Raw genomic sequence first — 27,412 nt, forward strand, 5'->3', positions numbered from 1 at the left:
TCAAATATGCTGAATCGTTTCTGTGAATATATATTTCAAATCAATCACTCATTTCCGTGGGGTAGCCTATTGGATATAGTATTTGACCTGTCGATTCCCCACCTGGGTACAATGTGTGAAACATTTGTGGTTTTCCCGGTATTGATATTGCTGGAGTAGTGTAAAAAGTGGCATAAAACAATACTCACTCATTTCCTTGAATGGTGGAAAGACCCTGCACAAAGTTCTACAGGGTACAGCAGGCGTGAAGAAAACATCAGTTTCATTGAGTGTGTCGTATCTCCATTCTATAACTATAAACACCCTGGACCTAGTCGCCACAATAAATCGTGACTGGAAACAAAGCTATGGTGTTTTTGGGTCCAGGATATTTAGCTTAAAGGGGAAGTGTACACGCAAAAATCACTTTCTTTCTTTTTCTAAACAAAACGCAATTTTAGAATTAGTTAGTATCTGTGTTTGAAAATATACACTCATTTTTTTTCACAGTGAAAGTAGGAAGCTCACAATAGTGTGAAAGTGATATGCCGTTATGAGGCCTTCGTTTTACGAGCGAAATAGGCCTGAGTTATCCCCCTTAGATTATGACGTAATTGGTGCCAATTCAACTGGGTCCCTGTCTAATCTCAACGCAAAAGATATCAAGGACCAGTTTGCGGTAAAACAACATGGTCTACGACACACTCGGGCGCAGGGTGACTCAGCATAACACAATTCTGGCTAGCATCTGAGATGCTAGAATCACAAAACTGTACCTACACCACGTGAAGCGGCTCTAACAAAGCAGGATGACGTCATAATGTTTATCAATTGGCACCAATGACGTCATATTGCAAGGGGCATAGGCCATGGTGTTTTTGTTATGGAAATAGAACACTTGGTAAATGTGAAAAATATAAATCGTTTTAGTGCAAAAAATATGTTAATTAAATATGATGTTTTTATATTTTTGTCTATGACACTTCTATGTTAACACTTTTAATGTGGAAAAAGTACAAGAAAAAATGGTTCATTTCCGTGTGAACTTGCCCTTTAACAGATCGGAGATACAATACCCTGGGTGACTGGTGACAGGAATCCTACTCCAGGTGACATCCTCACCCAGTCTGTTTACTCGGTTCACTTTTGGTTAAGTTTGTTTGTTTGTTTGTTTGTTGTGGAACGCCACACTCAGCAATATTCCAGCTCTTTGACTGCGGTCTGTAAATAATCGAGTCTGGACCAGACAATCCAGTGATTGACATCATGAGCATCGACCCAAGCAATTGGAGCCTGACCACCCGATCCTGTTAGTTGCCTTTTACGACAAGCATAGGTGGCTCTTCCGACATGGGTTGGAAAACCTATTCTGCCCCGGATCTTCACGGGTCTGACAATCTGGGATATACAGTGATACTTCAGTACTGTAACTGTGTCCCTTTAGGCGTGCCAAATCCCAGCTTTTCAGCACCGTACCCGTGCTCATTGGTTTCACGTAAGTTTTCTTTGTTTAACGCCGCACTATTCCAGCTATTTTACGGTGGTCTGTAAATAATCAAGTCTGGACCAGACAATCCAGTGATTGAGATCATGAGCATCGATCCACGAAATTAGCATACGGTGACATGCATCAACCAAGTCAGCGAGCCTGACTACCCGATCCCAGCGGTCGCCTCTTACGACAAGCATAGTCGCCTTTTACAACAAGCATGGGTTCCTGAAGACCTGTTCCAACCTGGATCTTCATGGGTGTTCCACGCAAGCCACTAATGGCTTCCACATCAAGCTGACACGCTGGGATGTAACTGAAATCAGGTCAGCGTGGGAGCTACCACGGTCGTCACGTCACAAGTAGCCAGGTCCTGGATATGCATGAAGTTACTATCTTACAGTTAAGAAACGCAACTCAAGCTTTCTAAGACTTTAAAAATGATTCTGTTGAAGGTACAGCAACATTGATTTGGAAATACAGGATTGCTTTAAGTAGCAGGAACTTGGCCACTGTCGCCATTATTGTCCGACTTGTACAAGCAATCACACACACACTTGCAAATAATCCCGCTTTCACCTCCCCTATCCAGTGTAATCCTTTGGCAAAGACCCAGGATATCTACAGGGGATGATTCCATGCCATATACATTAAGTTTTGAACGCCATTCAACTATTTATTTCCGTCACTTGTTCAATAAGTGGTTTAACATCATAGAATGTTTTATCAGAATCATTGCTTCATGGAGCAGTTAAGTGTTAGTGCAAGCAATACCAGAAATGATTTGAATTGTCCATGTACAAACTGAAAACAGGACAAGTTCCAACCTTGGATAGATAGGATCCGTTGGTGTTCCAAATGTCAAGAAGCTAATTGGTCTACATCATGACATAGACATGTTACAAATAAAAAAATCAACAACTGACCAATTAACATTTTAACAGCTTCAGATGAATGACGAGGCTGTTTCTAAAATAGTCCATCACATTTACAGTTGTGTTTGTTTCTAATTCACAGTTATGTGATCGTCACGATATGGCTAAAATATTGCCGATGTGACGTAAGGCATTAACTCACTCACTCACAGTTATGTGAAGCATATAATAATAACAAAAATGAGTCCATTTGTATGGCGCCAAACTCCATACCAGCTCGTGTGCTCATGGCGCTAAACTCAATTTTCATTCTCAGCTCCCTGGGGAGTTTTCAACCAATTGTGCCTTTGAGGCGCTAGAAGGTTAACAGTGGTTTCTGACTGAAGAATATTTTGAACATATATACAAAACATGAAGTTCATCCTCTTATTGCCTCCCTTTACAGTGGGTATATAGATATAGACTCAAGTAAAATAAGAAAATATAGATTCTAAGTAACAGTTATGTGAAGCATTACAACATGACAACAACATTTTTTACAGCAGAAGGAAACAGAGGTTAACAGCGACATTACCATCTCATCCTACCGGGTATCCACTCACTGCTGGATGAACAGAGGCACATGTCGAACAAAGTCACTTGCCTAAGGAGACACCACATGTGGTACATGTGCTTCAGTGTGGGGCAGGACCAAAGCCCTAGAAACTCTCAGGAGTCAAGCTGCTGGACGTGGTCACTCATCCAACTACTCTCCGAGGTCGACGTTGCTTAACTTCACCTGATTTGTGATCTGTGCACAGGGCCATGTGCTACCACATATCAACTTGAAAATAATATTTTTACAGCAGAAGGAAACAGAGGCTAACCAATCATAACGGACAAAACCACAGAACCATGTAAATATATGAACATAACTGCTGTACAGTACAGACAAATCATAACAGACAAAACCGCAGAACCATGTAAATATATGAACATTTAACTGCTGTACAGTACAGACAAATCGTAACGGACAAAACCGCAGAACCATGTAAATATATGAACATTTAACTGCTGTAGAGTACAGACAAACAGGCTCACAAATAATACTGACACGGAACTATATAAACTATGTCATGTATAAATGTAAAGGTTCTAATAGATATTTCAAACTGCATGAAAACTTCAGTCCACACATAAAGGAAATCAGATAGAAAAACTGTTATTACAAGTATCAGTACTTCACATAGTGCCTAATGTTAACATTTAACTTCATGGATGGTCAAACGTATTTGAGAAACAAAATCACAATACAATTGTAACGCCTGAAGTGTCCAGAAAATGTATTTCCCAAACAGTGATAGTCACATGAACACTACTATCTTAAATGAGGCGTAGGCAACTGCGACCACCAGTTCAGGCCTTGTCTGATGTGTATACCAAGTTTGATAAGGATATATACAACGATACATGTAATGCTGTGGAAAAGCAACCTATATTCAGTATTTGACTGTACTATAGAAATACAATATACAAAAATATATTTTTAACATTAGAGATGACGCAATACATGTTTGTGACTGTCACCTGATGGAGAGACTAAGTATTCGAGTCTGGACCAGGCAATCCAGTGATTGAGATCATGAGCACCAATTTGCGCAATTGGGATACGATGACATGCATCAACCAAGTCAGCGAGTCTGACTACCCGCTGGGATGTAACTGAAATCAGGTTAAAGTGGGAGCTACCATGGTCGTCACTTCACGGGTAGCCAGGTCCTGGATATGCATTAAGTTACTATCGTACAGTAAAGAAAAGCAACTCAAGCGTTCTAAGACTTTAAAAATGATTCTGTTGAAGGTACAGCAACATTGATTTGGAAATACAGGATTGCTTTAAGTAGCAGGAACTTGGCCACTGTCGCCATTATTGTCCGTCTGGTACAAGCAATCACACACAATTTGCAAATAATCCTGCTTTCACCTCCCCTATCCGGTGTAATCCTTTGGCAAAGACCCAGGATATCTACAGGGGATGATTCCATGCCATATACATTAAGTTTTGAACGCCATTCAACTATTTATTTCCGTCACTTGTTCAATAAGTGGTTTAACATCATAGAATGTTTTATCAGAATCATTGCTTCAGGGAGCACTTAAGTGTTAGTGCAAGCAATACCAGAAATGTTTTGTAATGTCCATGTATGAACTGAAAACAGGACAAGTTCCAACCTTGGATAGATAGGATCCGTTGGTGTTCCAAATGTCAAGAAGCTGATTGGCCTACATCATGACACAGACATGTTACAAATATAAAATCAACAACTGACCAATCAACATTTTTAACAGCTTCAGATGAATGTCGAGGCTGTTTCTAAAATAGTCCATCACATTATCGGTGTTTTTGCTCCTAAGTAACAGTTATGTGAAGCATATCAATATGTAAATAATATTTTTTACAGCAGAAAGAAACAGAGGCTCAGAAATCGTAACGGACAAAACCACAGAACCATGTAAATATATGAACATTTAACTGCTGTACAGTACAGACAAATCATAACGGACAAAACCACAGAACCATGTAAATATATGAACATTTAACTGCTGTACAGTACAGACAAATCATAACGGACAAAACCACAGAACCATGTAAATATATGAACATTTAACTGCTGTACAGTACAGACAAATCATAACAGACAAAACCACAGAACCATGTAAATATATGAACATTTAACTGCTGTACAGTACAGACAAATCATAACGGACAAAACCACAGAACCATGTAAATATATGAACATTTAACAGTTGTACAGTACAGACAAATCATAACGGACAAAACCACAGAACCATGTAAATATATGAACATTTAACTGCTGTACAGTACAGACAAATCATAACGGACAAAACCACAGAACCATGTAAATATATGAACATTTAACTGCTGTACAGTACAGACAAGTCATAACGGACAAAACCACAGAACCATGTAAATATATGAACATTTAACTGCTGTACAGTACAGACAAATCATAAAGGACAAAACCACAGAACCATGTAAACATATGAACATTTAACTGCTGTACAGTACAGACAAACAAGCTCACAAATAATATGGACACAAAACTATATAAACTATGATATGTATAAATGTAAAGGTTCTAATAAATATTTCAAACTGCAAACTTCATAGAATTGCTGCAGGGTGTTGTTAAGATTTCAATTCAAGCAATACCAGAAATGTTTTGTAATGTCCATGTACGAACTGAAAACAGGACTAGTTCCCACCTGGGATAGATAGGATCCGTTGGTGTTCCAAATGTCCAAAAGCTAATTGGTTTATATAGACATGTTACAAATAAATAATCAACGACTGACCAATCAACATTTTTAACAGCTTCATTTGTTCAGATAAATGATGAGGCTGTTTCTAAAAAAGTCAATCACATTTACAGTTGTGTTTGTTTCTAATTCACAGTTATGCGAAGCATATAATAATAACAAAAATGAGTCCATTTGTATGGCGCCAAACTCCATACCCACTCGTGTGCTCATGGCGCTCAACTCAATTTTCATTCTCAGCTCCCTGGGGAGTTTTCAACCAATGGTGCCTTTGAGGCGCTAGAAGGTTAACAGTGGTTTCTGACTGAAGAATATTTTGAACATATATACAAAACATGAAGTTCATCCTCTTATTGCCTCCCTTTACAGTGGGTACATAGATATAGACTCAAGTAAAATAAGAAAATATAGATTCTAAGTAACAGTTATGTGAAGCATTACAACATGACAACAACATTTTTTACAGCAGAAGGAAACAGAGGTTAACAGCGACATTACCATCTCATCCTACCGGGTACCCACTCACTGCTGGATGAACAGAGGCACATGTCGAACAAAGTCACTTGCCTAAGGAGACACCACATGTGGTACATGTGCTTCAGTGTGGGGCAGTACCGAAGCCCTAGAAACTCTCAGGAGTCAAGCTGCTGGACGTGGTCACCCATCCAACTACTCTCCGAGGCCGACGTTGCTTAACTTCACCTGATTTGTGATCTGTGCGCTGTGCACAGGACCACATGCCACCACATATCAACATGAAAATAATATTTTTACAGCAGAAGGAAACAGAGGTTAACAAATCATAACAGACAAAACAGCAGAACCATGTAAAATATGAACCTTTAACTGCTGTACAGTACAGACAAATCATAATGGACAAAACCACAGAACCATGTAAATATATGAACATTTAACTGCTGTACAGTACAGACAAATCATAACGGACAAAACCGCAGAACCATGTAAATATATGAACATTTAACTGCCGTACAGTACAGACAAACAGGCTCACAAATAATATGGACACGGAACTATATAAACTATGTCATGTATAAATGTAAAGGTTCTAATAAATATTTCAAACTGCATGAAAACTTCAGTCCACACAAAAAGGAAAACAAATAGAAAAACTGTTATTACAAGTATCAGTACTTCACGTAGTGCCTAATGTTAACATTTAACTTCATGGACGGTCAAACGTATTTGAGAAACAAAATCACAATACAATTGTAACGCCTGAAGTGTCCAGAAAATGTATTTCCCAAACAGAAAGTCACATAAACACTACTATCTTAAATGAGGCGTAGGCAACTGCGACCACCAGTTCACCCCTTGTCTGATGTGTATACCAAGTTTGATAAGGATATATACAACGATACATGTAATGCTGTGGAAAAGTAACCTACATTCAGTATTTGACTGTACTATAGAAATACAATATACAAAAATATATTTTTAACATTAAAGATGACGCAATACATGTTTGTGACAGTCACCTGATGGAGAGACTAAGTAATCGAGTCTGGACCAGGCAATCCAGTGATTGAGATCATGAGCATCAATTCGCGCAATTGGGATACGATGACATGCATCAACCAAGTCAGCGAGTCTGACCACCCGCTGGGATGTAACTGAAATCAGGTTAAAGTGGGAGCTACCATGGTCCTCACGTCACGAGTAGCCAGGTCCTGGATATGCATTAAGTTACTATCTTACAGTAAAGAAATGCAACACAAGCTTTCTAAGACTTTAAAAATGATTCTGCAAATAATCCCGCTTCCACCTCCCCTATCCGGTGTAATCCTTTGGCAAAGACCCAGGATATCTACAGGGGATGATTCCATGCCATAAACATACAGTTTTGAATGCCAACTATTTATTTCCGTCACTTGTTCACTCAGTGGTTAAACATAGAATTGCTGCAGGGTGTTGTTAAGATTTCAATTCAAGCAATACCAGAAATATTTTATAATGTCCATGTACAAACTGAAAACAGGACTAGTTCCCACCTGGGATAGATAGGATCCGTTGGTGTTCCAAATGTCCAAAAGCTAATTGGTCTAATAGACATGTTACAAATATAAAATCAACAACTGACCATTCAACATTTTTAACAGCTTCATTTTTTCAGATAAATGATGAGGCTGTTTCTAAAATAGTCCATCACATTTACAGTTGTGTTTGTTTCTAATTCACAGTTATGTGAAGCATATAATAATAATAATGAGTCCATTTGTATGGCGCCAAACTCCATACCAGCTCTTGTGCATTATTACCCCGGTCAATGGATCAGTGAGCACTCAATTTTCATTCTCAGCTCCCCGGGGAGTTTTCAACCCAAGGTGCCTTTGAGGCGCTTTGAGCCACATTACCATCTCATCCTACCGGGTACCCACTCACTGCTGGATGAACAGAGGCACATGTCGAACAAAGTCACTTGCCTAAGGAGACACCACATGTGGTACATGTGCTTCAGTGTGGGGCAGGACCAAAGCCCAAGAAACTCTCAGGTGTCAAGCTGCTGGACGTGGTCACCCATCCAACTACTCTCCGAGGCTGACGTTGCTTAACTTCACCTGATTTGTGATCTGTGCACAGGGCAATGTGCCACCACATATCAACATGAAAAAAATATTTTTACAGCAGAAGGAAACAGAGGCTAACAAATCATAACGGACAAAACAGCAGAACCATGTAAATATATGAACATTTAACTGCTGTACAGTACAGACCAACAGGCTCACGAATAATATTGACACAGAACTATATAAACTATGTCATGTATAAATGTAAAGGTTCTAATAAATATTTCAAACTGCATGAAAACTTCAGTCCACACAAAAAGGAAAACAAATAGAAAAACTGTTATTACAAGTATCAGTACTTCACGTAGTGCCTAATGTTAACATTTAACTTCATGGACGGTCAAACGTATTTGAGAAACAAAATCACAATACAATTGTAACGCCTGAAGTGTCCAGAAAATGTATTTCCCAAACAGAAAGTCACATAAACACTACTATCTTAAATGAGGCGTAGGCAACTGCGACCACCAGTTCACCCCTTGTCTGATGTGTATACCAAGTTTGATAAGGATATATACAACGATACATGTAATGCTGTGGAAAAGTAACCTACATTCAGTATTTGACTGTACTATAGAAATACAATATACAAAAATATATTTTTAACATTAAAGATGACGCAATACATGTTTGTGACAGTCACCTGATGGTGAGACTAAGTAATCGAGTCTGGACCAGGCAATCCAGTGATTGAGATCATGAGCATCAATTCGCGCAATTGGGATACGATGACATGCATCAACCAAGTCAGCGAGTCTGACCACCCGCTGGGATGTAACTGAAATCAGGTTAAAGTGGGAGCTACCATGGTCCTCACGTCACGAGTAGCCAGGTCCTGGATATGCATTAAGTTACTATCTTACAGTAAAGAAATGCAACACAAGCTTTCTAAGACTTTAAAAATGATTCTGCAAATAATCCCGCTTCCACCTCCCCTATCCGGTGTAATCCTTTGGCAAAGACCCAGGATATCTACAGGGGATGATTCCATGCCATAAACATACAGTTTTGAATGCCAACTATTTATTTCCGTCACTTGTTCACTCAGTGGTTAAACATAGAATTGCTGCAGGGTGTTGTTAAGATTTCAATTCAAGCAATACCAGAAATATTTTATAATGTCCATGTACAAACTGAAAACAGGACTAGTTCCCACCTGGGATAGATAGGATCCGTTGGTGTTCCAAATGTCCAAAAGCTAATTGGTCTAATAGACATGTTACAAATATAAAATCAACAACTGACCATTCAACATTTTTAACAGCTTCATTTTTTCAGATAAATGATGAGGCTGTTTCTAAAATAGTCCATCACATTTACAGTTGTGTTTGTTTCTAATTCACAGTTATGTGAAGCATATAATAATAATAATGAGTCCATTTGTATGGCGCCAAACTCCATACCAGCTCTTGTGCATTATTACCCCGGTCAATGGATCAGTGAGCACTCAATTTTCATTCTCAGCTCCCCGGGGAGTTTTCAACCCAAGGTGCCTTTGAGGCGCTTTGAGCCACATTACCATCTCATCCTACCGGGTACCCACTCACTGCTGGATGAACAGAGGCACATGTCGAACAAAGTCACTTGCCTAAGGAGACACCACATGTGGTACATGTGCTTCAGTGTGGGGCAGGACCAAAGCCCAAGAAACTCTCAGGTGTCAAGCTGCTGGACGTGGTCACCCATCCAACTACTCTCCGAGGCTGACGTTGCTTAACTTCACCTGATTTGTGATCTGTGCACAGGGCAATGTGCCACCACATATCAACATGAAAAAAATATTTTTACAGCAGAAGGAAACAGAGGCTAACAAATCATAACGGACAAAACAGCAGAACCATGTAAATATATGAACATTTAACTGCTGTACAGTACAGACCAACAGGCTCACGAATAATATTGACACAGAACTATATAAACTATGTCATGTATAAATGTAAAGGTTCTAATAAATATTTCAAACTGCATGAAAACTTCAGTCCACACAAAAAGGAAAACAAATAGAAAAACTGTTATTACAAGTATCAGTACTTCACGTAGTGCCTAATGTTAACATTTAACTTCATGGACGGTCAAACGTATTTGAGAAACAAAATCACAATACAATTGTAACGCCTGAAGTGTCCAGAAAATGTATTTCCCAAACAGAAAGTCACATAAACACTACTATCTTAAATGAGGCGTAGGCAACTGCGACCACCAGTTCACCCCTTGTCTGATGTGTATACCAAGTTTGATAAGGATATATACAACGATACATGTAATGCTGTGGAAAAGTAACCTACATTCAGTATTTGACTGTACTATAGAAATACAATATACAAAAATATATTTTTAACATTAAAGATGACGCAATACATGTTTGTGACAGTCACCTGATGGTGAGACTAAGTAATCGAGTCTGGACCAGGCAATCCAGTGATTGAGATCATGAGCATCAATTCGCGCAATTGGGATACGATGACATGCATCAACCAAGTCAGCGAGTCTGACCACCCGCTGGGATGTAACTGAAATCAGGTTAAAGTGGGAGCTACCATGGTCCTCACGTCACGAGTAGCCAGGTCCTGGATATGCATTAAGTTACTATCTTACAGTAAAGAAATGCAACACAAGCTTTCTAAGACTTTAAAAATGATTCTGCAAATAATCCCGCTTCCACCTCCCCTATCCGGTGTAATCCTTTGGCAAAGACCCAGGATATCTACAGGGGATGATTCCATGCCATAAACATACAGTTTTGAATGCCAACTATTTATTTCCGTCACTTGTTCACTCAGTGGTTAAACATAGAATTGCTGCAGGGTGTTGTTAAGATTTCAATTCAAGCAATACCAGAAATATTTTATAATGTCCATGTACAAACTGAAAACAGGACTAGTTCCCACCTGGGATAGATAGGATCCGTTGGTGTTCCAAATGTCCAAAAGCTAATTGGTCTAATAGACATGTTACAAATATAAAATCAACAACTGACCATTCAACATTTTTAACAGCTTCATTTTTTCAGATAAATGATGAGGCTGTTTCTAAAATAGTCCATCACATTTACAGTTGTGTTTGTTTCTAATTCACAGTTATGTGAAGCATATAATAATAATAATGAGTCCATTTGTATGGCGCCAAACTCCATACCAGCTCTTGTGCATTATTACCCCGGTCAATGGATCAGTGAGCACTCAATTTTCATTCTCAGCTCCCCGGGGAGTTTTCAACCCAAGGTGCCTTTGAGGCGCTTTGAGCCACATTACCATCTCATCCTACCGGGTACCCACTCACTGCTGGATGAACAGAGGCACATGTCGAACAAAGTCACTTGCCTAAGGAGACACCACATGTGGTACATGTGCTTCAGTGTGGGGCAGGACCAAAGCCCAAGAAACTCTCAGGTGTCAAGCTGCTGGACGTGGTCACCCATCCAACTACTCTCCGAGGCTGACGTTGCTTAACTTCACCTGATTTGTGATCTGTGCACAGGGCAATGTGCCACCACATATCAACATGAAAAAAATATTTTTACAGCAGAAGGAAACAGAGGCTAACAAATCATAACGGACAAAACAGCAGAACCATGTAAATATATGAACATTTAACTGCTGTACAGTACAGACAAACAGGCTCACGAATAATATTGACACAGAACTATATAAACTATGTCATGTATAAATGTAAAGGTTCTAATAAATATTTCAAACTGCATGAAAACTTCAGTCCACACAAAAAGGAAAACAAATAGAAAAACTGTTATTACAAGTATCAGTACTTCACGTAGTGCCTAATGTTAACATTTAACTTCATGGACGGTCAAACGTATTTGAGAAACAAAATCACAATACAATTGTAACGCCTGAAGTGTCCAGAAAATGTATTTCCCAAACAGAAAGTCACATAAACACTACTATCTTAAATGAGGCGTAGGCAACTGCGACCACCAGTTCACCCCTTGTCTGATGTGTATACCAAGTTTGATAAGGATATATACAACGATACATGTAATGTTGTGGAAAAGCAACCTACATTCAGTATTTGACTGTACTATAGAAATACAATATACAATAATATATTTTAACATTAGAGATGACGCAATACATATTTGGGACTGTCATATTCTGATGAAGCGAATACAGTATTTTCCACTCCATTTGTTGAAATCTATTTACAAGAAAAGCTCCAATTTTGTAAGGATAGTGTGTTCTGTGTGTGTCATTTGACTAGCAACAGTTGCTATGGAAAAACGCTTGTGATGTAGATCAGTACAATCTTGAATGTCAAATCCACATCAGACGCTAACCTAATGTTACACAATAATGCATACTTCACTCTCATCTTAATCCAATCCAACCTCAACACGTGACCATACAGTATTTAAATATACTACTCAAAAGAAGTTAAGGATCACCCGATTCTTTCATAATGGTAAAGTTAATCTGACATGACATGAGAGATTAACTATAGTAATATGAAAGAATCAGGTGATCCTTAACTTCTTTTGAGTAGTATAGAAAAAACAAGCTGCCGAAACAATGGAAATAACACACAAAGTAGTGGCAGCTGCATGTGACAACCAGCTGCAGCTCTGCGGAGGATCCAAATACAGATTCTGACCATAAATGTTCCCCTTGTTTTGAGTTAGTGAGTGAGTACGATTTTACGCCGCTTTTAGCAATATTCCAGCAATATCACGGCGGGGGACACCAGAAATGGGCTTCACACATGTGGGGAATCGAACACGGGCCATCCGCTTGACGAATGAACGCTTTAACCACTAGCCTACCAGACCGCCCCTTCCATGTTTTGAAAGCCACCCCTACCCTCAAGTGTTGAATCTACATGAGATTTGGTTGTGACCGCATCCCACAACAATATTTCATGTCCTGTTTTACCCATGTAAACTTAATTTATGTATTTAGAAAATAAATCTCCCCAAAACAGATTCCAAAACAGATTCCAATTGGCGCATAAGGTGAAAATATAAATGGATCACCCACAATCAGTGATGATGCCAGGTGTTCGAGAATATGTCCTGCTCTACTGGTATTCCCCGTCTCACACACTAAGTGTTTGTTTGTTGCCACATGAATATTAGGTGAGGTGAGGTGAAATTGGGTTTAACATTGTGTTCAAGATTATTGCACTTACATAGCGACATGCATGCACGTGTATGTGTTTGTGTGGCTGCTTGTACTAGTCCAGACTGATGCCGATTTATAGTGCTAGCTCACTGAGATACCATGCCGCAGTTTAACATGAATACCCCACTCAGACACAGTATACTGACTCCGAGCCGACCAGTCCTTGTTTTAGCCCCTAAATGCCGAGCGCCAGACAGGGTAACAACAAGTACCATCTTTTAACGTCTTTTGGTATGACACGGTCGGGGCATCGAACCCTGGACCTTCTGCTCTACCACTAGACCGCGGAGGCAGTATACATGAATATTAGAATTGCACAATTTCATTATTAGAATTTGTGACTTGACTTACAGTCGGGGTCAATTCAAATTAAATAAATCAAGTGGAAATTTGAACGTAGAAGGTATCACATTTTACAGTCCTTGTAAGATATAAACTACCCCAAAAATGTATTTATGCCCCTTGATTTTGGCAACAAAACAAGCTATAACCTAGGGCACATAAACCGTTAGTCAGTAAAACATAACAATAACATGAGTGTTACAACAGTTTACAATATGTCCATGTAAAGGTGTCATCTGATATGAATGGGGCATGGGTGTCCCAGTTGTCTAAGGCAGATGGAGGTGAATATCTGCAAGATTGCTGATGCGGCTTTAAGCACTAATTACCTACTCATTGTAGAGGTCCGTCCTTTAGATGTGCTAGAAACCTACGATTGTGGGTTCAAATCCAGGTCATGTGAGTGAGTAAGTGAGTGAGTTGTGTTTAACGCCGCTTTTAACAGTATTACAGTTATATCACGGCGTGTCTGCTGAATGTGAGAGGAAAGCCTGAAGTGATGCAGATCTCAAGACGTTTACCACTTTGGTGAAACCCACGAGCACGGGTATGGTGCTGACAAACCTAGAATTCAACCCCAGGATTCAAACCCATGATCACAGGTTTCTGGCATGTCCAAGGGATGCAATTTTGCACAGCGAATTGTGGCACCATAGAAGATTGGGCCACCCGTGTTCCCATGACTCACTCCAGCAAAGCATGGTTTGGATACACGTTATATCAAAGCAGAGGGATGCACTAAGGTAGACATGTATGTAGACCTCTTTCCTCAAGTATGACTTGTATAGGAATCTTAAGTGTCAGCTGCAATGTGGCGTTTATGTTTTGTACACGATATACAACACCAGGAACAGTTTCTGGACGTCCTGAATCTGATGCTGCTGCTACTACAGCTCATACTATTGGTCTGTAACAAGCTACAGATCTGGGGAGGATCGTAATACCTTTCCTGACCATGAATCATCCTCTATTCTGATAGGTCCTCCAAAGGGATTGAACCCACATTAGATCCATGTAGTGAAAACAGGAGGGTGTTTTCTCTACCAGAAGCCCTTCTTTAGAAACTGCCCATCTCGTGTACAGGATTTAGAACAAGTAAGAGTTTCTGTCCCTTATGAATCCACCAGACTCTACTGCATGATTGTTCCAGCTCCACACATGTGTCATAGGCAGTGAGACCATCAGTGTTTGTTTCAGACAGATCAGCACCCATCTGTACAAGCAGCTTCACCATGTTGTATTGCTTTCTTCTCACAGCCATATGGAGAGGTGTGTCACCTTTATCATCCCTAGCATTAACGTCACTGCCGTTTTCCAACAGAATCCTAGCGATCCTAGCATGACCAGATTGTGCACATCTGTGTAGAGGTGTCCTGTCATGTGCATCCTCTACATCCACATCGACACCAGCTTCTAAAAGCAACTCCAGTGAGCGCTGACAGTTCATTGAAGCTGCATGGTGAAGAGGGGCATTCTTTTTACTGTTCTGGATCTCAGCATCAGCATTCCTGTCTAACAGTTCCATCACAAACTTCCAAACCTGGATTTCCCGTCTGTGGTATGGTATGAAGTATGATGCTGTCCCCTGCTGACAATCGGCCACAAGTTCCAGTAACAGGTTCAAAGGCGTGTTTCCATTAGCATCGCTAACATTAGCGTCACATCCCTCGTTTAACAGGACACACAACAGTTCAAAGTTGGACTGTCGAACAGCAATGTGGAGGGCAGCAAATCCATCAATGTCTGTTACGTCCCCATTAGCCTTATACTTCAGGAGCACTTCAACAGACTTATCAAAACACTTTGTATTGTCAACTGTCCATTTTTTCATCCTCAACGTCTGCCGCTGTTTTATATTTTCAAGTCCTTTGAAATTGCATATTTTTTCTTTTTGTTTGGATTCATATTTCTCTGGAGCCTGGCTCTCTGAGCAGGCAATAAGGAGAGGAGTTTGACCGTTGTTGTTTGTGATGTTAGGGTCTGCCCCTTTTTGAAGCAATAGAGCAATTTTGCCTTGGCTTTTCAGTCTGCTTGCTAACAAATGCAATGCTGTGTTCCCCTGGTCATCCTGCATGTTGACATTAACATTGTGTTTCAGCAGGACCTCCAAACACCTCCATGATCCACACGAGATGTGGAGTGCTGTTCCAGTTCCCAAAGTACCTCTATCAAATCTGGAATTTACGTCAATACCTTCTTGATTGAGGAAAACATCCAAAGTCTTCCAAAACTTTCCTTCAGAAATAGCACGCATCAGTTTGTCAGCATTGTCTGCAAAATTAAGTTTTTTTTCATTTTCAGTTAGCAATCTGATTATCTCAAAAGATATGTGAAATGTAAAAGCAGCTTCATCCCTTATCTCAACTGGAATTATGTGTTCTTGAGCAGATTTGATATTTGGGTCAGCACCCATTCCCAACAAACATTTAACCATCTTGGTATGATTTCCAATCATAGCTGCTTGGAGGGGCGTGAAGACCACGGGTTCTGAAATATCACTATCTGAAATGCTTGAATCCCCCTCAAATGAGACTGACTCTGAACAGTCATAAAAACTTCCTTGCCAGGTGCTTTGGAGGGATTGTTCAACTAGCAGGTTGAGATTTGCACCACGCTCACAAAGATGAAAAACCAGCTTGTCATACCACTCACCTTGCCACTCAAGATCTGATTCTGAAGAATATCTAATATATTTATCAGATACATCCATGTCTGATGTGGTAGGGAAATCCATTCGTGATAGCACCATTAGAAACTTTTGAGCAACGGTTGGTGTTGTACAAAATCCTGAAGCGGTCAGCAGTTTTACTTTGTTCAGATTTGGAGAAGCCATTAACGGATTCAGTTTGAGGTCATGTGTACTAAGTGGGTTCTGTGGACAGTACTTCAGAAGTAACTCGAGTGTTTCCACAGAGGCCATCCCAGCTGCTTGAAATAATGGCGTGACACCTACACTATTTTCCAACAGAATATCTGCACCTTTTTCCAGGAGTGTTCCCACATAAGCCTCTGTGGATTTATTTGACAGTGCAAAATGTAGTGGTGTATTTCCTTCTTCATTCCTCTGGTTTACATCTGCACCTGATCCAATAAGTTTCTTAACAACCTCAATACTGTTGCCAACTGCGGCAAGGTGAAGAGCTGATCTACCTCTATTATTTGTGAGTTTGACGTCAGCTCCAGCTTGAATGAGAGCCTCCACCTTATCCCTCACATCAATTCCAGAAAGAACAGCTTTATGGAGAGCTGTTGAACCATCAACGTCCTGGGCAATCAGGACATCCTCTCTGTTTGGCAGTTTTGAATACCATTCTAAAAGGGAGAGGAAACAATCTAGATTACCAAACTCACTTGCTTTGAGTAATGGTGATGAGGTTGACCCCAGGGTTGGTGATATGTTTGATAATATAATCTTCAGGCATTCGATGTCACTATACACAAGTTTGGAATGAAGAACGGTGTAACCATGTGTGTCTTTTGCATTCACATCTGCACCATGGGCAAGCAGTAGTTTCACGGACTCAATACTTCGACAAGAGGCTTCCAAAAGAGGAGTTCGCCCTTTTGTACCATTGATACAAAGTCCAAAGCGTAAAATGTTAAATGTAGATGAACCCTCACCCTCCGTTAAAGTGTATTCTAAGCTGGAACTATGTCTTAGTAACAATTCCAGAGCATCTGAAGATTTGTGTTGAGATGCCATAAAGATCATCTTGCCGTCCTGATCCCGAGCTCCTTCATCCATCAGCAGTTGTATCACCTTTCGTGCCTCTGATATCTTGACATCACAAGTAACTTGATGAGGCCTATAATCTTCTTCACAGTAGTAACAATGAAACAACGTTTGTTGAAGAAATTTGTCCAGTAAACCTGCATAATTACAAGGTAACTTTTTCAGCGTTTTCAGAAGCTCCCTCACATATGTCTCCTTGAAAACAGCAAGTGCTAGGCCTGCTAAGTATTCGATATGCCATGAAGATTGTTGTTTGGTTTTTCTCCACCATGTTAGAAGCTTTTTGAATAGACGTACTTTAACTTTGTCGGAAACAATACATGTGGTCAGCATGTCCTCCAGCTGAAATGGGGAAATGCTTGGATGTTCTCTTACAATATCATTGAGTCCCATGAAACATGCGCAATGTAGCAGTCTCCGGTCAAAGCAACGTGTTGACAGTGAAACAATTTGGTTTGCTAGCAATGGCAAATCCTGCATAATTATCAAGCAAATAAGAGACTTAAAGTTGAATAGCCATCTTTTTGTCTGTTTAAGTGATCTTAGAAATATCTTATGAGGTCCCTTAGACACTAAGGGAGAATATGCTAAGCTAAATGGCGCATTTTGGTAAAACTGGAAGAAACCAATTTTCCTATAGCAGATACGCGTGCAACCCTCATGTCCCAGGACTTGTTTTGTTAGAACATGTACAAACTGTTTATCCCTCAAAGCTTGGTGGTTGAGAATGGTGAAGAAATTCCCTTCTGTGAGCTCAGCAGCTATTCTTCTTGCCAAGCTCTTGAAATGTTCCCTCTGAACTTGAATTGCAAGGCTTCTCTCCGAAGGATTGCATACAGGTATATACTGAACGAGAAATGTGGCTGGACATATGTCAATGACATCTTGCAAATGGTTGTCTGCAAAGCTGAGGAGCAGAGAATCATAATACAGTGTATTTAGGTACGTGTAAGAATTGTATCTCTTTGAGAAGGTCAAATATTCCCCAACCATGCTGTCTGTGGCACGTTGTAGCTTGTTCAAATCTATACCAACTCCAAGAGGAACAAAATACTTGACCTTTTCCAAAACAATGTCCTTGATTTCACTGGACTGGAAAAAACTCTTTGGTAGCCGCCCGTGCATCACGGCAAGGAGAACCAAAACAATGTACTGAACATCATTTTGTTCTTTCAATATCTTGAATCTCTTCACAATACATTCAACTGGGTTTTGGAAATACTGCAGGCCTCTTTCTTGTGCTTCTCTACAACTTGCAAACGTATGGCAAATTAGCGGAAATGCCACATTACTAAGTTTTGCCAGAGCCATTTCAATGTTAGTGTCATCTGTTATGGGGGTTCCTTTCTTCCTGTGGATTTGAACCATTTTTAACTTTTCTTCAGGCTTTAAATGATATTGTGGGTCTGATAGTGATAAGATGTGTGCCACTCTAAACAATGAGAATCTTGAGAGTTGTTCTTCACAAATGTTGAAAACATCGGTACTCAATAAAATAACAACACTTACGAGGCCAAGTTGAACCTGGGACGACATCATATCAAGTATGTGCAACCAGGCTTCTTTCCGATGGTAGTCAAGGTTGTCAAATCCAAATATATTGTCCACAAGAACGTTCATTCTTTCTCTTCTTGATTGTCGCAGAGGAAGTGTATACCAATCTTCAGGACTGGAGAGGATGACGGGTGTTCGTTTAAAGGATTTAAGTAGGTGCATGCCAATGGTTGTTTTACCACTCCCTCGTTGTCCAACTATCACCACGCCTCCAAGGTCTTGTACGCGATGTCGGGCCTCATGATAGGCTCCTGTCTCCACAAATCTTCTCTTGTCAAACGTCTTCAGATGTTGTCTCGTTGCTCCTGTTATCACAAAAGTATACACATTTAATATTTTATATACAGTGTTATTCCACAAATCACAAAACGGACGTACCGTTATAAGCCACAGAAACATAATTTCTATCTTTTATATCCCATCAACTGTACAATAAAAAACAGTGATCTTTCCAACTTTCTGTATTTACTCCACAGCAGGCATTTAGAAATCAACCGATTAATATTAATACATGTAGACCTTTATGCATATGTAGTCTCGAGGTACAACTGTTGAATAGTTCTCCATACCTCCATACAACTGGGTGATTGTGATAACGTTCAATGAAGTGATCTTATGGCCCGGATTAATTCAAGTTCCATGTTTTAACTTATGATAAAGGTAGCATTACTATGGGCCTGTATATTTGTTTGAAACATGTCAGCTTTAGGCATGCAGTTTGGGAAATAAAATATATATGTTGTTCAAAATTGGAATTTCTTGAATCGTACAATCGAGATTTCTTGTGAATATTGAAAGGGTTTTCTTGCTTTTATTTAAAAGAACTTATTTTCCCACATTTTAAGGGTTTTTCTAAGATTGCAATAATGTATGTACCAGTAGGGTGAGTGAGTGAGTGAGTGAGTGAGCGAGCGAGCGAGCGATTAGCAATATTCCAACATTATCACAGTAGGGTACACCAGACATGGGATTTTGGCGTGATGAACAAACGCTTTTACCACTTGGCTACCCCACTGCCTTAATGTGCAAATAAGCATAAAAACAGCCTCCTCTTCATTGGCAATGTCAACAGTGATATACAGTCGCCTCCATAAAGCCACAGCATCAGTCATAACTATATTAATAGAATTTTTTATATCTATAATTCCAATTTGGGAATTTGTACTGACATTTGCTCCAGACTTCAGGAAAAACTTCAGGATGCATTTAGTTTAAGACAGACAAGTGTGATGTTTGGGCTTTCAAGATTATTGCAGTTATATAGAGACGTTCATATGCGCTCGGAATTGGGATATCTATAAAAAATAAGGAACATATTTTTCGGAATGACCTTGTCAAGAGTAATCATTTGTTTTGTTATACCGAAAATCACTTTAAAGTTTATGAAGTCCGTCCTCTGTTATATCTTTAAATACATGAGGATTTACTAACCTACAATATTTTCAAAGCGGATGTCGTCCCTCCGTCCTGTAAGGAAAGATATATTGCACAGACATTAAAATATCTCAAAATCTGACAGTCACGTGTCTAAGGGTAAAATGGACATGATTAGAATTCAAGTAACAGTTATAAGATGTATTTTAAATAATACATAAGATCTGAAAAGAATGACGTTATGGTATATAAAATATGATAGTACCACCTTAAGTACATTGAAGAATTGTACAATGATACAATAGTTTGAGGTCAAAACTAGAGGTCAAAACAGTTTACCTGACGAACTACCCCCTGGTGGCTGTACAGAAAAAGTACTGTTTATCGCATTTATGATTGTGCTAGGTGGTGGTTGTACTGGTACTGCACTGTTGACTTCATTTATGCTTGTGCTAGGTCCGCCCTCTGGTCCCGGAACACCCTCCAGTGATCTAAGAGAGAAATGCATTGTTCAACCAACAGTATACATTTAAAAAAACAACACATGTTCCAAAGTAGAACTAATATCCTTTTCAACATGTAATGTCCCAAAACACACGACCTTGTATGTCTTTTTTTCAGTGTGAGGTATTCATAGTTGGTTGGTTGCTTTGTTGTTTAACGCCGTACTCAGCAATATTCAAGCTATATGACGGTGGCCTGTAAATAATCAAATCTGGACCAGACAATCCAGTGATTGATATCATGAGCATCGATCCATGCAATTGGGATCGATGACATGAATCAACCAAGTCAGCGAGCCTGACCACCCTATCCCGTTTGTCGCCTTTTATAGAAAGAAACACAATAACCCAAAGAATAAGTAAATCTATCCGGGAGGAGGTGGTGTCCACAGATGTCTCTATATCAAGATGCCACATATTTCTATATCTGAAATACAAGAGTGAGTGAGTGAGTATGGTTTTACGCCGCTTTTAGCAATATTCCAGCAACATCACGGAAGGGGACACCAGAAATGGGCTTCACACATTGTACCCATGTCGGGAATCGAACCCGGGTCTTCAGCGTGGCGAGCGAACACTTGAACCACTACCTGACTGCCCCTATCAAGATGTGTTTTACAGTGATGGATTATTAAATTTAAAGAAGAGTGTCAATAAACAAAACAGAGAATAAAATGGTTGTGTTCATTTTTGGGATTCATACATCAAATGGCTTTGGTGTATATAACCATTTTCAAATTCTTGCTTTGTTATTTTTTTAACTGTTGCTATGGTTACTGCAGAACCATTATATGAGAGCTTCGAAGTGCGTATGATTTTCTTCATGTCTCGGATACGCATGTTCTCCATGTACAATGTATACAAATGTACTTGTATGTACTTATAAATGATAAGTAGGGCTGGGACGAGTCCAAATTTACTACCCGGGTACCCACTCCTCTATTACCCGACCCTACCCGGGTACCCACTATAGGTCTCAAGAGATACAAAATGTCCAATTGGTAATTGTTTTTACCACAGCACTTGCAAAACGTATTAAGATACATGTATTGAATGATCTGGTCATGCATACACTGAAATTGACTTAAGTTAGATCTTTATTCAACCATATGAAAAGTCAGAAGGAATGAGTGCATTGTCAGAAATAAATGCATTAGTGACTTGTAGTGTAACCATAGAGTTCTAGACAATTTTTGTTATTAAACTATATATCACATGACTAACACTGGGTCCGGGTGGTCCTGTTGGTACTCAGTACCCACCCGACCCGGGTATCCGTGTTACCCGTCCCAGCCCTAATGATAAGATATATGTCCCTGTTTTCCTGGAGGTAAGAGAGCGAAACTGCAGAACCAGATATTTTTTTAATTAAAACACCTTGCAACAGTGTAATTTTTGTGGCACATAATTTCTCCTTTTTCCCAAAGGTCTGAAGCATAATTATTTTTTAATGGGACATTATATTATTTTCGCTAAATCCACAGACTCCCTCCCCCAGAATATCAAATGGTCATTCCCTTACCTTGGGTTTGTAGGCTGATGACTGTCCATAATACTGAGTTTGAAGTACTGCCTATTCTTGTTCCTGCAAAGAATATTAATTTGTTGTAATACACATATCATCCCTGTCTTCAATTATGCAGTGCTGTCTTCACACTGAAAAACAACCCTCCCTTGCGTTTGCCAATGCCCCTCAATGGTATCTCATTTTTTAAACATCTCTCATTACGTCATACATGTGTGAGGTCTTAAGAACATACAAGATTCTTAAGATTTCTGAAACCTCAAATATTCAACGTCTGACATCTCTTACTTGTCTCAGCAAGAATAATAAGGAATTACCTCAAAATGATGACAGCAAAACCCACTCCAGTCAGATATGGTTTGGTTATGTCACTGCTTGTAGGGAATTATATAAGGACATGAGTAGGGGTGACTATTGAGCCAAAAAGACTATTGCGATATCAATAACTATTGCAAACAACTATTGCAATAACTATTGATATTGAGAGATGTTATTGCAATACTATTGCAATAACTATTGGCAAACATTTCTTCATCCTTTTAAGATAAAATATTTAAACAAACAATATAACATTTGAAACTTTACCAGTTTGTTTTATTTCAAGTAGTAAACAATACCAACCATACCAAATACTCTTTCATGGAGTCATGGTAGAATAAGATCTTATTTCACTGCTGATTTAACTTAACAAACAATGTTAGCACTAGTTAGCACTATATCAATAATATCAAGTAATTGAGAAACTTCTCCATGTCTTATACTCAATAAACTCAATGTATTGTGTGTTTTTTGTACATCAAAACAATACCAAACAATTAGAATAGAAACTCACTGACACAGACAATTTCTTTCAGTCAGTCTGTAACAATATATTTCTTTTCTTTGAAAACAGAAGCATTTATCACAAACAAAACTTGGGTTGCTAAGAGACAGGAGGGGCAAATAACTCTAACCGCCATACCAGTTTCCAAGCTTAGCACCTACGGTGAATGGTCAGATTGTTCTATACGTAAAAAAATATCCTGCATACCACCTGTACCAAAGTGCTATGCTTATGGTTCTTATAATATTAAGTATGTATAGAAGTATAATAATGCTTCAGACACAATTTCTTCCAACCATTGCATCAAAATTCTTTGAAGTCAAATCTTTAGGTACCTTTTAACTTAATCACCGGTAGATTGGGAGGAAACGTGTGCGAAGCTCATTGCTATTTCAAGCTTAGTTTACGAGAAAATACACACGGCAATCTTAATCTCTACATATAAAACTATGCCTTGGAGAACCGAAAATACATTTTATTGATGTTAAATGATAAATCATCATGTCTACTGTTGTTTTGTATCAAATTTCATTCTTTTATTGACAAAGTTTGTTATACCTGTTTATTCATCTGAATTCGCTGAAGGGATACGAGTTGTATTGTGCGCTATTCAATCAAAATACGTTTTCAACGCATAAAGACAACTCTAAAGTGCTACAAAATAAAACAAGTCCATACACTATCGAAACTATAGATATTGGACACTTACATCGATACTATCGATTGCAAACCGTGACTCCCATCGATAAATTGATATCGGGGCACTCACTATTGCAATACATCGATAGTCCGATGTATTTTTACACCCCTAGACATGACCCCTTAGGCAGGGCTCTGCTATCAGAACCCATCCAAACTGACGTTCAATCCTTAAGTGGTTTCAGAGTTCAAGTGAAGCAGTACTGTTGTTATGTGCACTGCCATCCTTACCTTACCTTATCCATAAATATTTATTATATATTGTGTGTGAAAGACTGAGTGAGTGAGTTGGGTGTAATGCCGCTTTTAACATTATTCCAGTTATATCACGGCGTGTCAGCTTAATGTAGGAGGAAAGCCCGAAGTGATGCAGGTCTCAGACGTTTACCACTTTGGTGAAACCCACGAGCACGGGTATGGTGCTGACAAACCTAGAAACATAATCGGGGCGAACCAGGATTCGAACCCACAATCATAGGTTTCTGGCGTGCCAAAGGGATGCAACTCTGCAGACGACTGGGCCATATCTGCATTCCTAGTGCATGGGGTTTATTGCTTTGATCTTTGTCAGTCCTAATTATCTTGCTGGGTTCCATATGTCCATTGTCATTTCCATTCTATAACCTATCAGTGCTAATTACACCCGTTTGCTCATTGTCCATTGCCTATTACCAATCAGTGATAAGTTAAGTGTAGGCTCCCTTTAGTCCATTGCTAATCACCTAACAGCACCAATTTACTGTTGGCTCCCCTTGTATATTTTCCACCTTTATTACTTTTGATGTTTTTACAGGCACATATACATGTTCCGCAAAGCAATTATTCACCCGATGAAGGAGTAAGTATATACTCCAAAACGTTGTGTTCCTCATAATAAAGAAGTTGACATTATGTGTACCACTTCTATTAAAATGCCTATCAAAGACTTGATTATTATCCCTATCATGGCCATTTTTTGTTGTTGTGGTCGTTATGACTTTGGGTTTGTGGCCGTTTTTTTTACTTTTTGTGTGTTTTGAGGCCGTTTTGACAACGACCCGACGTACCCTTTAATCTCTGAAACGTCACCTTTGACCTTTAATGCGTGGGAGTTTAGGCCTATATCCCCTAAACATAAAGGTCTGGTATAACAACCAATTGGTGTATAATAACCCGATTTGCGTGTATCCTATGCCCCGATTGACGCGTTTGACGACATATTCTGCGCAGAGCGACTAACGAACTAATTGAAAGTGGCCAAATCTACACTTGTTAACAGTTAGCCTGCAACCTCGGGGTATCGCGGTACTTGTCATGTACGCTAAACGGAACAAAATGCACTCCCTAACCTTTATGTTTATTCGTGTTCTCTGTATCAGATATCATTCATGTTATCAAACAATGCATATTTCAAAGATAAAAGTTTATTATTTACATCAGTAGCTCCGAGTAAAAGCCGGGCCTCGCGCTCTGTTTGACAAGGGAGAGAACTCCATCGTATCGCGGTACAGAGAAAAGTTGTGAATGGAGGTCCGAATTGGACAAAAAGAGGACATAATTCTACCAACCACTTGGTATGATCATGCCAGACATCAGTGATTTATCCAGACAAGTGCAAAGACAGCACAAGTAAAATTCTAAATGTGTTATCAGCAATAGGTATTCAATGCATATTTACCGAAAAGTAAGAGAAAAGTCAACATCAAAATATCAGAATGATATTTTAAGATTGTTTAAAATACATTGGATGACAATAATTTGTCACAAAATGGAAAAATGTTAAAAGTCAACAATAAATATATAAAAAACACTCCTTGTATGCTCAAAGTATGTATTTATCTTTTGGTTACTAGTGAAGAACGTATTTCTAAGTTTGACATTATGGCCCTTATGATCTCCCAATAGATTCTGGGCACAGAGCGGGGAAAAAAGTGTGGACTACGTAACTTCCGTTACCTCATTAGTCGCCATGAATATGCAGATGATCTAGTTCAGGTGGATAGAGAAAGTTTACTTGGGAAACTGCGGGTTATATCGTTGGCCATTGATAGATGGGGGTCGGGCAATATTACAACAGATGCCAGAAATATGTATCAACGGATTAATAACTCCTTACTTATAGCAGACGGAACATTCCGAGGAAATTGAAATTGTTTACGAAGTGAGCACTTCCTGGTTACTGATTTGCATTAATAGACAGCCGCTATGAGGCGTGTCCCGCGTGAACTATCGGAAATCACAAATGCCGCGATACGATGAATGCCGCGGTACCATGGGGTCCGAATATACTATATGTTATGTTTATGGTAAACATTAATAATTGGCCTTTCACGAGAGACAAATACACCTCCTGTCAACTTACCTGCACACATTTGAGGCTCACTTCTTTTTCCACAGTTTATGCACATACACCTTTCACTCGAACTTCGGTGACGTGGTTATACGTGCATTGAACCGGAAGCATTAAAATCAATTTCAATGGCGTCCCAGTGATGGCTATGCTTGTCGTAAAAGGCGACTAACGAGATCGGGTGGTCAGACTCGCTGACTTGGTTGATACATGTCATCGATCCTAATTACGTGGATCGATGCTCATGATGTCAATCACTGGATTGTCTGGTCCAGAATAGATTATTTACAGACCGCCGTCACATAGCTGGAATATTGTTGAGTGCGGCGTAAAACAATTGATGGGTCATAATTGAAGAAATGCGAATAACTAAATATATGCTGCTTTCAGTGAAAATAAAAAATGCGTCACTGATGCGTGAATTTGGCCAAGCAGCAGGCGAGCTGAGTGCACCCGCCGCAAACAGCTATATGACTGCGGTCTGTAAATAATCGAGTCTGGGCCAGACATTCCAGTCATAGATATCATGAGCATCGATGACACGCATCAACCAAGTCAGCGAGCCTGACCACCCGATCCCGTTAGTCGCCTCTTACGACAAGCATAGTCGCCTTTTTGGGCAAGCATGGGCTGCTTGCTTGCCTGACTCTATCAGCCTGCCACTCCGCACCACATCCATGTCGGCGGTGGGTTAAAATAGTGAACACAACACAAAGTCCTTTTGTCAGTTACTGATAACGTTGATACTTTCATATAACCATGCAGACAAAGGTCACTCATTACAGGTCAGGAATACAAGTTATATTTACTGCTTCTCTTAATCGGGATCTGGGTATTTTTTTATCTTGAATGTGTCAACATCTTCTTTGGGATTAGATTCTTTATAATATAATGACTAGGTTTCTCGGCAGGATAAAGCCAACGGATAAAAACGATATCCGTTGGGGTCATATGCGGATAGAGATGCAAATATCAAAGGTCAAGTAGGGTCTACTCTTTGTGTTTATAAACAAACATGGCGTCGCCCTTGTCATTCGGCTATCGTGTCAGAATTAACCATCGGGAATCTGGATTAACTACAGAGATAATTGCTATCATTATCAAAAGAACAGTCTAATATACTTAAAATCAGTGTCTAACTGTGACGTC

At 39.4% G+C, this 27,412-nt stretch overlaps 1 protein-coding gene across 1 annotated transcript; it reads right to left on the minus strand.

Moving 5' to 3' along the window:
- Positions 1 to 14,210: 14,210 nt before the first annotated feature.
- Positions 14,211 to 26,352, minus strand: LOC139459058 (serine/threonine-protein phosphatase 6 regulatory ankyrin repeat subunit C-like). Its single transcript, XM_071240500.1, has 5 exons — positions 26,276 to 26,352; positions 22,410 to 22,472; positions 20,724 to 20,875; positions 20,442 to 20,477; positions 14,211 to 19,315 (listed from the first exon to the last, which is right to left on the minus strand). Exons 2-5 carry the CDS (start codon positions 22,436 to 22,438, stop codon positions 14,781 to 14,783), a joined length of 4,752 nt encoding a protein of 1,583 aa, XP_071096601.1. The 5' UTR covers positions 22,439 to 22,472; positions 26,276 to 26,352; the 3' UTR covers positions 14,211 to 14,780.
- Between the last annotated feature and the right edge of the window lie 1,060 nt (positions 26,353 to 27,412).

This window comes from Haliotis cracherodii, unplaced genomic scaffold (assembly GCF_022045235.1).
Source record: "Haliotis cracherodii isolate W230 unplaced genomic scaffold, xgHalCrac1.p SCAF_13, whole genome shotgun sequence".
Lineage (NCBI taxonomy): Eukaryota > Metazoa > Mollusca > Gastropoda > Lepetellida > Haliotidae > Haliotis > Haliotis cracherodii.

Coding starts and splice junctions, on each gene's coding strand:
- LOC139459058 (XM_071240500.1), bottom strand. CDS start 22,438: ATGGACAGTCATCAGCCTACAAACCCAAG. Junction 20,478..20,723: donor ACCAGGGGGTAGTTCGTCAG/GTAAACTGTTTT, acceptor CTTTCCTTACAG/GACGGAGGGACGACATCCGC. Junction 19,316..20,441: donor CCGCTTTGAAAATATTGTAG/GTTAGTAAATCC, acceptor TTGTGATAACAG/GAGCAACGAGACAACATCTG.